Genomic DNA, 15630 nt, shown 5'->3' with positions numbered 1-15630 from the left:
TTTGGTAAGCTGTAATTTTCATTTATTTATTTGTTTTTATTTTTGGTTTTCCTGAAAGAGTTTCAGTGTTCTTTTATTATACCTGTGTGTATTTGTAGGGTTTTAAAAAGCAGATTTGACTCATTTACTTTGCACAATATTGTTCCAGGAGACAAAAGATAGTCAGTCTCCCACTCCATGAAATCATAGCTACTGTATGTCTTTCTCAGTCACCCTTAATATTTACAAAACATTTTTCAGCTGTCTCTGGAAGTAATGCTAAGTTTGGCTTTGTTTACCCTTTCCCTATTGAGGAGGAACAATCCTATGATACTGCTAATTGTACATGTTGCCTAGGCAGCAAATCATCCTTTTCTACCTTGGTTCCTATAATAATGATCATAAAATAGACATTTGTGTGAGGGATGATGGATTAAATCTGCAGATCATTCATGCTAATAAAATTTCTCTTACTGGTAAAGAGAAAAGAGGTTGAAACAGATTCTTTGTATATGTACAGATTTACATTTGAATACTTCAAGGGAAGACAAAGAAACTTGTACCCATTTTCACATGGATAGAGCATTCAACTTAGGTTAATGAATATTTACATTTAATACTCCATGGTGTGTTCCTAAGGTTACTGTCTAAACAATGTTTAATATCAATATACTAAGTCTGAACCAGATGCATAGTAATGAGTAAAATAGCAAGCTGAATTTTTGCACTAGAGAGGAATTTGGCACCAATTAATGTGTATTTATATGTTTGTGTGAGTACACATGCCTTTGTATGAAGTTAAGTGATAAATAAGTATTATCCTCATCATCAAGCACATAAGAAGCCTTAATTTCAGACAGACCTTAGGTAGCAGTGCATACACTAACGTTTGAGTAAGATATGCACTTGTCCTTGTGCTGACCCCCATTTGAAGAGTCTAAAGAACCCCTATGCTTAAGAATTTTCACACACTAGTGCAGGCCTCATTGCTTCCTAATTTAATTAAACATTACTTTGCCCAATACTCAATTATTCAGAAAATAAAACATGTTGAAAAGCAAACAAAAAGAGAAACTAAATATTGTTATTTGTATGTTGACATACAATACAAAAATACAGTGTTTCCTTCAGTATCAATTAGAGATGATTCCAGAATCCTGCCAGCTAGTTAGTGTATTGATGAAGTTTCTGTGTGGACTGTTAGTCAAAGATTTTCATGGGGAAACATGTGGACTGGGTCATTAAGAAATCTAGGTGCTTGTTTTTGTGATATTATATCTGCAAGTTTTAAAAAGGTGTACAATACATATTTTGAAGAAACGTAGGATGAATATACTGACAAATTCTCAGTAGTGACATTAGAAATTTGGGCATTATTTTACAGACAATGGTTGCTGTCCTACGGAGAACATTTGTAATCATTTTCAGTGTGGAATTCATAATGGGAACCTTAGGAAATGGATTCATTGCTTTGATGAACATCACAGACTGGGTCAAAAGAAGAAAGATTTCTTTAGTGAATCAGATCCTCACTGCTCTGGTCATTTCTAGAATCGCTTTGGCTTGCTTGGTATTCCTAGATTTGTGGATATTTGTGTTCTACCAAGCATTACACATGACTGGAAAAATGTTAAGATCGTATTTTATCTCTTGGACAGTGATCAATCATTGTAATCTCTGGTTTACTACAAGCCTAAGCATTCTTTATTTTCTCAAGATAGCCAACTTTTCTAACATTATTTTTCTTTATCTAAAATTTAGAGTTAAAAATGTGGTCTCAGTAACCTTGTTAGTGTCTCTATTTCTCCTGTTCTTAAATGTTGTAGTTGTAAAAATATACTCTGATATGTGTGTTGATGGTGTTCAACAAAATGTATCTCACACTTCCAGATTGTGTAACTATGCACAAATTTGCAAACTCCTTTCATTTACCAATCCTATGTTCTCAGTTGTACCCTATGTTATGTCCCTGGCACCATGTTTCCTGCTTATCTTCTCCCTGTGGAGACATCTGAAGAACATGCAGCACGGGGCGAAAGGATGCAGAGACATCAGTACCACAGCCCACACCAGAGCCTTGCAAACTGTCATTATTTCTATACTGTTATACACTATTTTCTTTCTAACATTTTTTGTGAAAGTTTGGAGTTCTGGGTCACATGAAAGACACTTTATCTTTTTGTCTGTCTGGGCTCTGGGAAATGCTGTTCTTTCTGCTCACCCATTTGTTCTGATTTGGGGAAACAGTAAGTTGAGGTACACTTCTGTTTCAGTGATGTTGTGGCTCAGACACAGGCTAAAAATAAAGAAGAATAGGCCGGGCGGTGGTGGCACATGTCTTTAATCCCAGCACTTTGGAGACAGAGGCAGAAGAATCTCTGTGAGTTTGAGACTAGCCTGGCCTACAAGAGCTAGTTCCAGGACAACATCCAAAGCCACAGAGAAACCCTGTCTCAAAAAACAAAAACAAAAACGAAACAAAGAAAAAAAGAAGAGCCCAGACAATCTAAGGAATCCTTTTGCATATCTTAAAAGAAAACCAGTAGACAAGAACCACCCTGAAGGAGCCCAATTTCATCTGATCTCAGAAGATAAGCAGGGTTGGGCCTTGTTAGTTCTTGGATAGGAGAAAAGAAATTCTCACACAAAGAAGTTCATATATTGTAAATATTTTGCTATAAGTACTTGTGAGTTAAACAATGGAATAGTCTGGAAAGAATACCATGTAACCTTTGTCATATTCCTAGACAGAAAATAATATCAGTATGTTCCATATGTTCCACTTAAATGGAGATGTCTTTTGTCAGGTTAAGTGCTTGAATGATGCAGAGTTAAGATCCACAAACAAGAGAATATAGGAGGCATTTGTCTTTGAGGGTCTAGTTTATCTCACTCAGTGTAACATTTCTAATTCCACCCATTTACTTGTAAGATTCATGATATAGTCTAAAGTAACCACAGAAACCAGGAAAATAGAAAAAGAACATGGGGGAGGGCCAATGCTGGAACTCTAGAGGACAGGACGCAAGTGCTATGGAGTGAAAAAAGAATAAAAACAATTGAGGCTCTTTTATTGTTGGGAGGCAAGAGGAATGACAGATAAATAACATTAAGGGTGTTTGAAAACCCATGGAGAAATATTACTTCATAAGTCCTCACAGATGTTAATGTAATGGAGTTGTATCACATTGGGTAATAATCTAATACAAGGGACACAATCTACCTAACAAATTTCTACTGCCAAATATGGGAAACCTCTCTTCAAAATTTTTTGCCAGGGGAGCCCCAGAAGCTCCCCCTAAATATAGGCTATTTTCATTGCCTTTGGTTGCTCCCAGGACTTGAAGTAAGCTTCCATTTTGGAAGCCATCACACACTTTACATGCAGATCTAAGAGGAATCAAATTGGAATTGTCTTGAAAGCCTCCTCTCTGAAGGCTAGCTCTCATAATATCAGAAGGTACTATGTGGGCTAAAATGTAAAAGTCACAAAAAGATGTCTATAGTCATAAGCATTATGAATTTTGTTTAGGAATTATTCTTTCAGAAATGGTAAGATGAGAAACTTATTGGTGGTATTTATGAACCAATGTGAAGATTTATTATTAAAATAATATGGATTAAAATAGCTAAAATGCTAGCATGGACAAGGAAGGGGCTCATAAATTCCCACCCCTTATTCAAGGAGCTATTGGCAATTCATGGCTGCTGGGGGAGGGGGAGTCAATTTTCTAAAGAGATGTGGCCCCTGAGAGACTACCCATGCTCCAGTAAAATGTCCTACACAGAAGCATGTATAACAGCACCAAGAAGACTCAGTGGGTTCATAAAAAATGCACGGGAATTTGGGAAGGAAATTGATGGGGGAGTAGGGGCCATCAGAAGCAAGGGATTGCAGGGTGGGTTTGATCAAAACATATTATATGCATGTATGAAATGTTCAGACAATAAAGACATGTTCATATGTTTTTAAAATATGTAGAAAAAATGTCAAATAACAAACAAATTACAGTATTAGAAACAAGTTGGAACCCAATATTAGACAGAATTCATGATGACAGTAGAACAAATTGGAAGAGACCTATTAAATGTATGTAAATTTGCATGTATTTTCTATTGTGGGTGATATAAATTTTATGATATTTTGTAGCTGCTTACTTTATACACAAAATTTTAATTTTACTTAAAAACACTTCAGTCAGGAGCTAGAGAGATTGCTCAGTGATTAAAGGCACTGGCCACTCTTCCAGAGATCCTGAGTTTAATTCCCAGCAACAACATGGTGGCTCACAACCATCTATAATGAGATCTGGTCCCCTCTTTTGGTGTTCAGGCATACATGCAAGCAGAACACTGTATACATAATTAAAAAAAGACTTAAATCAGTTTGTGATTTTGGTTCTTTATTTCCTTTTTCCCCCTTCCTTCCTCCCTCCTATTCTCTCCCTACCCCTTTTCCTTCTTTCTTTCTCTCTTTCTTTCGTTCTTTCTTCTTCCTTCCTTCCTTTCTTTCTCTCTCTCTTCCTTCCTTTCTTCCTTCCTTCCTTCCTTCCTTCCTTCCTTTCTTTCTTTCTTTCTTTCTTTCTTTCTTCCTTTCTTTGTGCTGGACATTGATCTCAGAGGCTCACACAAATGTGAGGCAAGTGACCTTCTTTCCCTGAATAAACCCCAGGTGATAACAATTCCCATATTTTCATTCCAAAATGCTATTTTAATGTTTTTGCCAGCAACCTTAATAAATTAGTAATTTTTAAAATTGATGATATCTTATAGTCATATTTTAGTAGGCTATAAAGTTTTTAGATTAGTCACAGTTCATGAGTGGTTTAGGAATATGGACCTATTTAGATAAATTGGTGTTTTGTCAAACTGTCTTCTAAATATCTGTATTTGTACCAATAGATTAGTCTCATTGTTAGTCTTAGAGAAGCTTTTCTTTGCTGCATATGGTGGTTAGTTCAGACTAGTAACTGGTCAATGTTCTGAGAACAAATGGCCATTGTGTAATTGGTACTTTATATGGGGGCAATTATGTCATCCCTTTCAAGACTTAGGTAATGTAGGACAAGTACGAGAAGAAGGAATGTAAGAGCTGAAGGATGGAGGATCTAAGTGTGTTATAAACTCTCTTCTATCCGTGATCATAGTTCTGTTGCACCCAAGAACTCACAGTCACAGTGCTTACCTGCATTAGTTCTTCACAAGACTAGGCCAATCAAGATTCCATGATGGACCTTGTAAAGCTCTCTTCTCCCTGAGGAGCTAGCAGTAGCAAGTTAATGGTTGGCTGCAAGGAGGCCAAGTCATATTACTCAGTTATACAGCCACTGAAACATTGTAGCTTAAGTAAATAACATTCTAACTACAGTCCTGTAGGCAATTCCAATTAAAGACAGAAAGGCACAAAAACAAATGAAGTGTGGGGAGGACAGTAGAAGGAATGCAGTAGAAATGTGGTAAGATATCTACCCCGCCCATATCTGTGACACTAACAGGCCCATTTGGGCGTGGTCAGAGATGAGGACATTATCTGGGATCTAGGATCCCAGAGATCTCTTTTGCTGCTGTTCTGGTCACAAGGAGGATCCTTGGAGCTGGAACCTGTGGCAGTCATCGACCTCTTGTGTAAGTGTAATCTCCCTGAATAAACTTCACTTAACCTGTACTGAGTCTAGTGAGTCTTGATTCCCACACAATAGCAGGATAGAGAAGGAGATAACAGAATATAGGGGAGGGCATTGATCAAATATCACACAAATCATAGAAAGGTGTTTATATATAGGGTGCTAGTACTGATTTTACAGCAGTAATAAAAGACACATAAGAAAATTAGTAATTTTCATAGATAAGTGAAAAACTTTAAACAGATTAAGCCTGAAAGGTCAACTAGTAAGTCAAGGGAATCATGGCCAGCTACCCTATGTTCAGTCCTGTTATGCCTTCAGTAATTTAGAGTCTTGGGAAGCTTTAGAGATGAGGAATGCTTTGTTTATGTCCTGTTTTCACCAACAAATTATCCTAGAAGTCAGGTATTGCATTCATTATAGAGTTATTTTCTTCATTAAGGTATTTATTTATTCATATGTATATATGCCTCCAAGTTAGCATCAGCTGCGAACTTGATACAATGCAGAATTTTTCAAGAGAGTCTCAGTTTGGAGTTTGCCATGACTAGACTGACTGGGGAGTATGTCTGTGGTATATTTTCTTTGTGGCAGGGGTGTAGGGGAAGGCCCAACCTTCTGTGGGCAACACCATCCCAGGCAGGTCAGCCTGGGCTGTGTAGGAAAGGCAACTGAATGCAAGCCAGAGATCAAGTCAGTCAAGAAAATTCCTCCAAGATTTCTGCTTTAGTTTCTGCCTGAGTTCCTGCCTTGACTTCCCTCAGTGACGTACGGACTGTGACATGGAAATTTAAACCAAATAAACCTTTGCCTCCCCAAATTGTTTTTAGCTATAGTGTTTCTCACAACAACAGGAAAGCAACCTAGAACACAGTGTATCATATTTTGTTTTAGTATCCTAGAGATACTATAATAAAAATATATGCTATAAAATAAGAAGTGAACATACGCATTTTGGAGCTACTCAAAGAGTGTATTTTAATATTTATACAGCAAGTGATATTGTCTTAGTTGCATTTTTATTGGTATGAAAAGACACCAAGATCATGGCAACTCTTTTATTTCCTAGATTTTTTTATTAAAATTAGAAATAATCTTGTTTTGTGTAACAAAATCAGTTCCCTTTCCCTACCATCCTCCCATGTCCCCCACCAACTCCCATCCCATTCCACTTCTGCTCCCAGGGAGGGTGAGGCCTTCCATGGGGGATCATCAAAATCTGTTACATCATTTGGGACAGGGCTTAGGCACTCTTCCTATGTATCCAGGCTGAGAGAATATTTCTCTGTGGGGAATGGGATCCCAAAGTATATTCGTATACTAGGGATAAATACTGTTCTACCAGATGTCCCATAGACTGCCCAGGTCTCCTAACTGACACCCAAGTTCAGTGGGCCTGGTTCTATCCTATGCTGGTTTCCCAGTTGTTAGTCTGGGGACCACGAGTTCCCCCTTATTCAGGTCAGTTGTTCCTGTGGGATTCCTCCCCACCATGGCAATATCTGCAGCTATACCACCCTGAAGGCACCTGATCTCATCTGATCTTGGAAGCTAAGCAGGGTAGGACCTGGTTAGTACTTAGAAGGGAGACCATGGCAACTCTTACAAAGAAAACATGTAATTTCAGTGGCATACTTAGAGTTTCAGAGGCCCAGTCCATTTTCATGAGGATGGAGAGAGCAGCAGTTTGCAGGCAGACATGGTGGTGACTACATCTTGATCAGAAGGCAGCAGAAAGTCCACTAACTTACTGGGGAGTATCCTGAGCATAGGAAACTTCAAAGCCTACCCCACAGTAGCACACTTCCTTCAACAAGATCATGCTTCTTAATAGTGCCACTCCCTATGATATTATGGGGCCAATTACATTAAAACTACAGTAGATATGAATATTCTAAAACCCTTGGTAATAATATAGCTCTCATGTAAAAATGTTTGGTCTTCAGATGATAAAAGATCAATCTAATGGTAATAATGGTGATGGGGATCTAGAGTGCATCAGGAGAGAAATTCTTTAAAAATTCAGATGAAAAAACCAAAGGCAAGAAGATTGTTCAAGCCACACATATCTAGTGATTTAAAAAAAAGACCTATAAAATGGGCAATTTGAGACCCAATACTAAATGTTCTCAATTTCATAAAGTATTTAATAGCTGGTGAATGTGCTATAAAGAGGTACTAATACAATTTTCACTTGTTTGCAGGATGGGAAAACAACTGACTTACTAAATTAATGTTAGATTATGTAAAAATTTATTTACTAAGTTAATATAAAATGAAATTTGATGGTGCTACGCTAATATTAAATACAATTTATTAATATTGATAGATGCATGTTTAAAGTTAAATAGTAAATGCAAAATGTAAGACATTATTGCAATAATTATAGCTATGATGACTTTTCAAATATAGTACCAAGCAACAGGTTGCATTTTGATAATGGAATGAAAACTACATTCTGGTATAGTAAAGTTTTAAGTATCTCATAAGATAATGTATCAGGCAGAAATAGTAATGAAGGAAGATAGAGAACATTAACAAGTACAGTTTAATAAATAAACATGGAATCTTTGAGCAACAAATATACACAACCATTGCAAAGAAACACTTAACTTCTGCAAATACAAACCTGCAATTATCCAAACATTTATGGTTTACAATATCTATTGTGAACACACAAACATTACTTAAATCTCAGAATAAAAATTATCATCATTCTCTAGTAGTCTCCTGAGGACATTATTCTATAGCAATATTCAGACATTTTGATTTTTATAAGTAAATAAGTATATGCAAACATTTACATATGCAAATATATTGAGGTCCGTTTACACTTGTTTTTCTCTCCAATAATTCTGATATTTTTCACTAGTTCAGGATTTAATATTAGTCTACCTCATGCTCAAGACCGTGGCAGATCACCCAGTTCTTCAAAAAACCTTCAGTTAATATTAACTATGAAATATAAATGTTCAGTAAACAATGGAGTGCTTCCTGTGCATATGAAAAATACTGGAAATCTGCTAATGGTGACATTGAACAGAACTCATACTCATTCAATGGCTCTACTCTGCCCAATAGAGCTGATACCTGCATGAGTTCCAAAGCCTTCAGACTTTATTCACACGCTTCCCTAGCATCTGTTTTAGGGATGGCAGCAGAGATAATAAGATAGATCAAAGACGTCATGCAGAAGCATGAGGAGTAAGCAGAATGACACAGCCGCTCTTGAGGTCTTGACAAACAACCGAAGAAAGTGAAGCTGTAAATTCTATCAAAAAAAAAAAAAGGAAAAAATCCTGCCATCAAGTTCACTGATGGCACAGAAAGAGATGGACCATTTTATTGTTAATAGTCTAGATGCCAACTGTATTTTCCTAAGTGACACCTAGTAAAGATAGGTCATCCAATATATGAAAAATGTATATGATACCCCAAGAGAGGTATTTTGAGTAAGAATAATAATAGAACATCATGTGAAACATTTACACAAGACTTCTAAGAACTGAGGAAAGTATAACAATAGAGGTTATACAGGAAGGAATCCCTCTCTGGCTCAGCTCCAATTAGGTGGTAAAATTGAGTACTGAAAGGCAGACAAGTCAAAAGAAAATAATTACTTGAGAGATCCATGTCCAGTGAGTTCAGGTACGGGAAATTCATGTAGTTCATAAAGAGACAGACATGACTCTTTAGAGAGGGCTACTCTTGCCCTGAGGAGATTTCCTTTGCTCACTGCAAAGTCTTTCACTCTATGTAGGGAACACCTTAGGTTTGACTTCTACTCCCTAGGAAAGACAATCTTCTCTAGACAAGAATGCTAAGAAGAAAAATTCCCAGAAATAAGAACTCATTATGGACTAAATCTACCTCATACATATTTTCCATATGTGCTTTTGAATAGGATGTTCTTGACACCCAAGAGATGGAGATTTAAACATGAAATTTGAATGTACTGAGGTACAAATTACAATAGAAAAGAACAAGAATTTATAAGACAAACTTATATATCTTTGCTACATATAAATATAATCAAGATTCATTAAAAGAAAATAATATTAAAAAGTATATGAACAAGATGGAGTCACAATTCCTTGTAATCCCTAACATATAAATAAAAAGTAACTATATTATTTGAAAACTCTAAAGGCATGGTACATATGTCTATGTATCTATCTATAATATGCATATCGAAACATGCATATTTATACATCTTTTATTTAATAAACATAGGCAAAAACTCTATAGGTATGTTTAGAAATAAATGATTACTTGGTAGAAAAATCCTTGCAAGCAAGTTTCTGTCAGGTATCAAAATGATTGACTCCCTCACCAGGAAATCAGAAGTACTTGTAATTTGTAAATACATAAAGAGTAATTTTTCATATTAAAACTCACAAAGCAAGAGTAAAGAGAAGTGTCAGCAGTTACACCTACTTACTGCTCTTTCAGAGGAACCATGTGTGTTTCTCAGGACCCACATTTTGTGGCTCCTGATCTCCTGTTAGTAGAGCTCTAGGTGGATCCGATATCTCTAGTGCCATGGATTTTTGAGTTCACATTCACATACCCACACAAAACACACCCATTGGTACACAATTAAAAATAAAAACAAAGTTCACAAAAAAACCAATTCTGAAGATGACAAGAGCTGGGAGAATTTCACCAGCTGAGAAGATATATAATGTAGCTCATCCAAACTAAAAATAAAACTGTGTAATTACTTGGGTGAAAATTATGCTCAAAACAAGTTGACCTACAAAGCTTAGTAAATATTAAAAGGTGGGAGTGGACAAGCCCACTGTCCATGCTGGTGGTGTTCAATCAGTCTAAAATTCTTCCAATATTTGATTTCTGGATGCAAACTAAGTAAACTTCTTGATGTTTATATGCTATATGACTAGTGTTCATCAGAAAATCATAGCAGCATGCTGAAGGAAGAGTAAATAAGACAGTTCAAAATTAATTCAGTCTGTAGAATTATGTTACCATCATAGGCTAGAGTCTTTCAAGGTTGATGTTGCAATAAAAGCTGGATTCTCATTTGCTAGCATGCAAATGAGGAAATATTCCTTGTCATCATTTTGCTGTGTTTTTCTTTGCCTAACTTTTGCATCATTTGGAGTCAGCAAGCTTTGAGGTCAGGGCCAGAATATAGAAGCCTAATTAGAGAAAGTATGGCAGATTTACTTAAACTGATGGAATTCAGTTGGGTGCAGACAGCCTGAGTGTTTCTTGTTACTATTTCAACCAAACATCTGATTTTGTGAAGAAAAGCTACTTTAAAAATTTGCTTTTTCCTTAGCTGTTCTTAGGTGACACCGTGGCCATGCCAACTCTTATAAATGTGAACATTTAATCAGGCTACCTTACAGTTCGGAAGTTAAGTACATTATTGTCTTGGCAGGCAGCATGGTGGCAGGTAGGCAAACATGCTGCTGGAGAAGGAGCTAAGAATCCTACATCTTGATTGTCAGACAGCAGAAGCAACTGTGTGCCATCTAAGCACATCTTGAGCACAGGAAACCTCAAATCCCACCCCACAATGGTATATCCTCCAACAAGGTCATTTTATGCGAGCCACATCTATCATGTCATTCCCTACGGGGGCAATCTTCTTTGAAACCACCACAGCCTTATTTTCCTTTAAAATCCTTCAACTTCTTTTGGGTACCAACAGGAATGTTAATCTCCCCTTCATTGGATACCTAGTTTTGTTACCTGTAAGCTATAGTTCATCCCATCACCTCCACTACCACCCAAAGATTTCACTTATTTCCTGAAAGCAATTAAGGACAATGAGCAACAATTTATTTTCCTTTCATTTTTATGTGGTACAGTTTTGGAGAACTAAAGGTTATTTAGATTTCCATTCCCTCTAAATCTCCTGGGGCAATATTATTTAACAAACATGCTTTCCATGTTTAAGCCTCTCACAATGACTTTTTAGATTTACTCTGTTTACTACTTAAACATTTATTGTTTAAAGTATTCAGCTATTTTCTTGACATTGCTAAATTCAGCCTGATTTTTATTGGAGGTACATTGCACACAAATGATGTTTCAGAACAGTTACCTTAGGAAACTGATTTTGTGTACTACCAACACTCCTCCTATACTTGAAAAAGCTATTCACTGTCAGGTGTTTTGTTCAAAATTATCTGAGACAAATTCTTTAGTTGTTTGTCAAGACCTGAAGAATGGCTGTGTCATTATATTTACTCCTCATGCAAATCCGAAGCATGACATCTTTGATCTGTCTTATTATCTCTGCTGCCATCCCTAGAACAGATGCTGGTGTGAGGTGAAGCAGGTGGATAAAATCTGAAGGCTTAGGGGCTCATACAGGTATCAGCTCTATTTGGTCAGAGTAGAGCCAATGAAAGAGGGTGAGTTGTGTTTAATGTCACCATAAGTAGATTTCCAGTATTTTTCATGTGCACAGGAAATACTCCATGGTTTACTAAAAAATTATATTTCATAGTTAATATTAGCTGAAGGTTTTTTGAAGCACTGTCTTATCTGCCGTGGTCTTGAGCATGAGGTAGACTAATATTAAAGCCTGAACTAGTGAAAAAATTAGAATTATTGGAGAAAAAAAAGGTAAATGGACCTCAACATATTTGCATATGTAAATGTTTGCATATATTTATTAACTTGTAAAAATCAAAATGTATGAATATTGTTATAGAATAATGTCCCCAGGAGACTACTAGAGAATGATGATAATTTGTTATTATGAGATTTGAGTAAAGTTTGTGTGTACACAATAGATACTGTAAATCATAAATATTTAGGAAGTTCCATGTACCAACTAATATATATATATATTGTTTTCTGAGACACATTCTCAATATATATACCTAGCTGTCCTAGAAAGCCCCATATAGACCAGGGTGGCCTCAAACACAGAGTAGATATCCATCTACTTCTTGAGAGCTGAAATTTAGTTGTGTATTCCATATCTCATCCCATATGCTAAAACTCTTCTTGTTAGGTTTGTTTTAATTTTGTAATGTTAGTTGTCCCTGTAAACAAATGATCATATCAACATATATATGCTAGGAATTTAAATACTGCATTTTGTTTACAAAGTAGTATATGAAAAGCTAGCATTTTTTTAACACCAGCTGCAAAAGACTCCAGGTTATTGTGCACAAGGTATCTACTGCTCAGATAGGATATAGGGGAAGATGTAAGATTTTTAGGAGGAAAACTATGAAGCCAGAGACCGAAATATCTTGAATTTCCCCTAATTTTGCATGGAATGTGTGAGATTCCAAAGAGAGACTCTTTCTTATTTTCCATTTAGCAAACAGAAATATCATCTTAGATGAATGCAGTGTAAGTAAGAGACACTGTGTGCTTCTCTTTCAGGTGATGGCTGCTATCATCAAGAGCATACTTATAGCCATTTGCCTTCTGGAATTTGTCATTGGAAACCTGTTGCATGCATTCATAGTAGTGGTGAATTGTCTGGACTGGGTTCAGAAAAGAAAGATCTCTCTAATGGATCAAATCATCACTGCTCTGACAGTCTCCAGACTTGCTCAGCTCTGGCTCGTAGAAACAACTCTTTTGCTTTTTCTTATTCGCTCAGTAAAAATGACAGAAATAATAGTAAGAATGACCAATATTGCCTGGGTTGTGACCAATCATTTTAATCTTTGGTTTTCTACCACACTCAGCATTTTTTACCTCCTCAAGATAGTCAATTTTTCTAATTCTATTTTTCTTTACCTAAAATGGAGAGTTAGGCAGGTGGTTAAAGTGATCCTGATGCTGTCTCTGACCCTCTTGTTCGTAAATGTCATAGTCATCAACACCCATATTGATGTCTGGATTGATGTGAATAGAAGAAACTTGCCTTTTAATGTAAGTTCGAGAAACTCTACTACATTTCTCAGACGTCTTTTACTCACCAACTCTATCTTTGCAGTCATCCCATTTGCTGTGTCACTGGTGGCTTTTTTCCTGCTAATACTCTCTTTGTGGAAACATAAGAGGAGGATGCGTCACAATGCCAGGGGTTCCAGAGATGCCAGCACCAGAGCCCACATCAAAGCCTTGCAAACTGGAATTGCTTTCCTTTCTCTTTATGCCATTTTTTTACTTTCCATTGTCATAAATGTCTGTGGCATTGAATTGAAGGAGAATTATGTGATTTTTTTATTAAGCTTGTTTATTGGAATAGCTTTTTCTTCATGCCACTCCTGTGTTCTGATTCTGGGAAACACTAAACTGAGACGGGCTTCTCTTTCTGTGCTGTGGGGGCTGAGGTGTAGGGCTAAAGATGCAGAATCCCCTAGTTCCTAATAAGTTTTCCAAGTTCTGAGGGAGAGTCAATTCCTAAGAAATTCTCTCATGTTTAACTTTGTTCCCCCTATAATCTTCTTTTGTCTACAATGCTATTACATTTATAAAAATATATTTGGAAAATGATATCTTTATAAAATATATTATAACCACTATGATAGTATAAATTGAGGTTTCCAGGAGGGGAAAGCTTCACCTATGCCCAAGATTCTGTAAAAATGATGTTTTATTTATTATAATTGCTTATTGTGATCAGTTGGAGTCTCACAGATCCAGAGTTAAGTTATGCAGAGATAATTTTCCTTCCCTTAATAGTCATTCCTCTGTGTCTTACCTAATATCTTCTAGACTAGCAAGTATGGTTACTGTAATATATTCTTGGCAGTTAGGATCTTTCCCGAGACCAAAGCTAAAAAACAGTCATCATGTAGCATCTAAAACTTACATAGACTGTTCCTTGTTAGCTCTAATTGCCCTGCTCTGCCAGTGTATTTGGCAGATAACATGATGCATAACTTTCTTTTTTCTGTGACTATTAAAAGATTCTGTACTAACTCAGTGCTGTAACACAGTATTTAGACATCCTGAATCCATGTTTATAAGCTGCAATAATTATATTTGTCTTAACAAAGTACAACTTACTGCATCCAAGGGTATAGCTTTGGTTTCATCAATAAATTTTTTCAATAACTTAAATTGAAACTTTTAGGAAAGTCATGCTGTTTATTTTTGTGAACCATTGCTATTAAGATATAATTAATAAATTTAGATAAATTATAAGCAATTTAATGAAGATTGCCTAAAGTTGTATATTAAAAATGAAGATTCAAGCCTGACTTAGAAAGCAGAGCTATGAATGCATCATTTCAAATATAAGACCCAACTTATAAATGAAGTTTAGAAATTCCTCCAAACTGTGATCATAGCTTATTGATATTTTCTATCATTATTATTAGGTTTAATGTCATGAATCTTAAACATAGCTATAATTAGGAACATGTATTTTACATTCAGAATGCACTGTATTCCTGCTGTAATTTTTAAATATGCAGCACTCTGCTTTAAATTTTAATACAGAAGACCCTAAATCTTTTCTGCTAATAGTTTTCTAATTGAGGTTGATGATTTTGTTATATTTCATGTCATTATGTGCCTATATTTTAATATGTTGGGGAAAGTCACATTATGACAATAAAAAGAATTGTACATAATTTGAGTGATCAGTACATACCATTACCTTTTCCTGAACAGATATATTATTGGCATTGTTTGCTTGAGAAAATTAGAGGTAAAATGATGAATAAAATACACGTAAATTTCAAAAAAATTAAATGAGTAAGGGTGAGAAAAGAAATGCTCCTGTTTCCTGTCTTTACTTCAAAGTTGCTAACTTTCAACAAGAGGATTTCTCTCGTTCTTCCTTTCCTTTCTTTCTTTCTTTCTTTCTTTCTTTCTTTCTTTCTTTCTTTCTTTCAGAAATGAAGAATTAGTTATTTAAACTATTTTTCAAAAGAAGTCCATCAAACCACACCTGATTTAGTGTAGTTCTTCTTGAGTGCCTCAATTATTCATCTTTTCATTAAAAAAACAAAACACTATACTGAGTTTGCTTTTTTCTTCTTACTTTTATTAGATTTGTGAAAATATCTTACAGTGTTTTACTTACTCACCTGCCCCATAACTCAAAATCCAAGATCCATCATTCCCTTCC

General features: G+C 35.8%; 1 protein-coding gene across 1 annotated transcript; it reads left to right on the top strand.

The window, feature by feature from the left end:
• The first annotated feature begins 1366 nt into the window (after nt 1-1366).
• Nucleotides 1367-12984, top strand: LOC101824350 (taste receptor type 2 member 113-like). The gene is made up of 2 exons (XM_021228832.1): nt 1367-2295; nt 12981-12984. Exons 1-2 carry the CDS (start codon nt 1367-1369, stop codon nt 12982-12984), a joined length of 933 nt encoding a protein of 310 aa, XP_021084491.1.
• Nucleotides 12985-15630: the final 2646 nt, after the last annotated feature.

Source organism: Mesocricetus auratus, unplaced genomic scaffold (genome assembly GCF_017639785.1).
Source record: "Mesocricetus auratus isolate SY011 unplaced genomic scaffold, BCM_Maur_2.0 Super-Scaffold_100001, whole genome shotgun sequence".
NCBI classification, from domain to species: Eukaryota; Metazoa; Chordata; class Mammalia; order Rodentia; family Cricetidae; genus Mesocricetus; species Mesocricetus auratus.
Note: the sequence above shows the minus strand (reverse complement) of the source record. Positions and strands in the feature narration are given on the sequence as shown.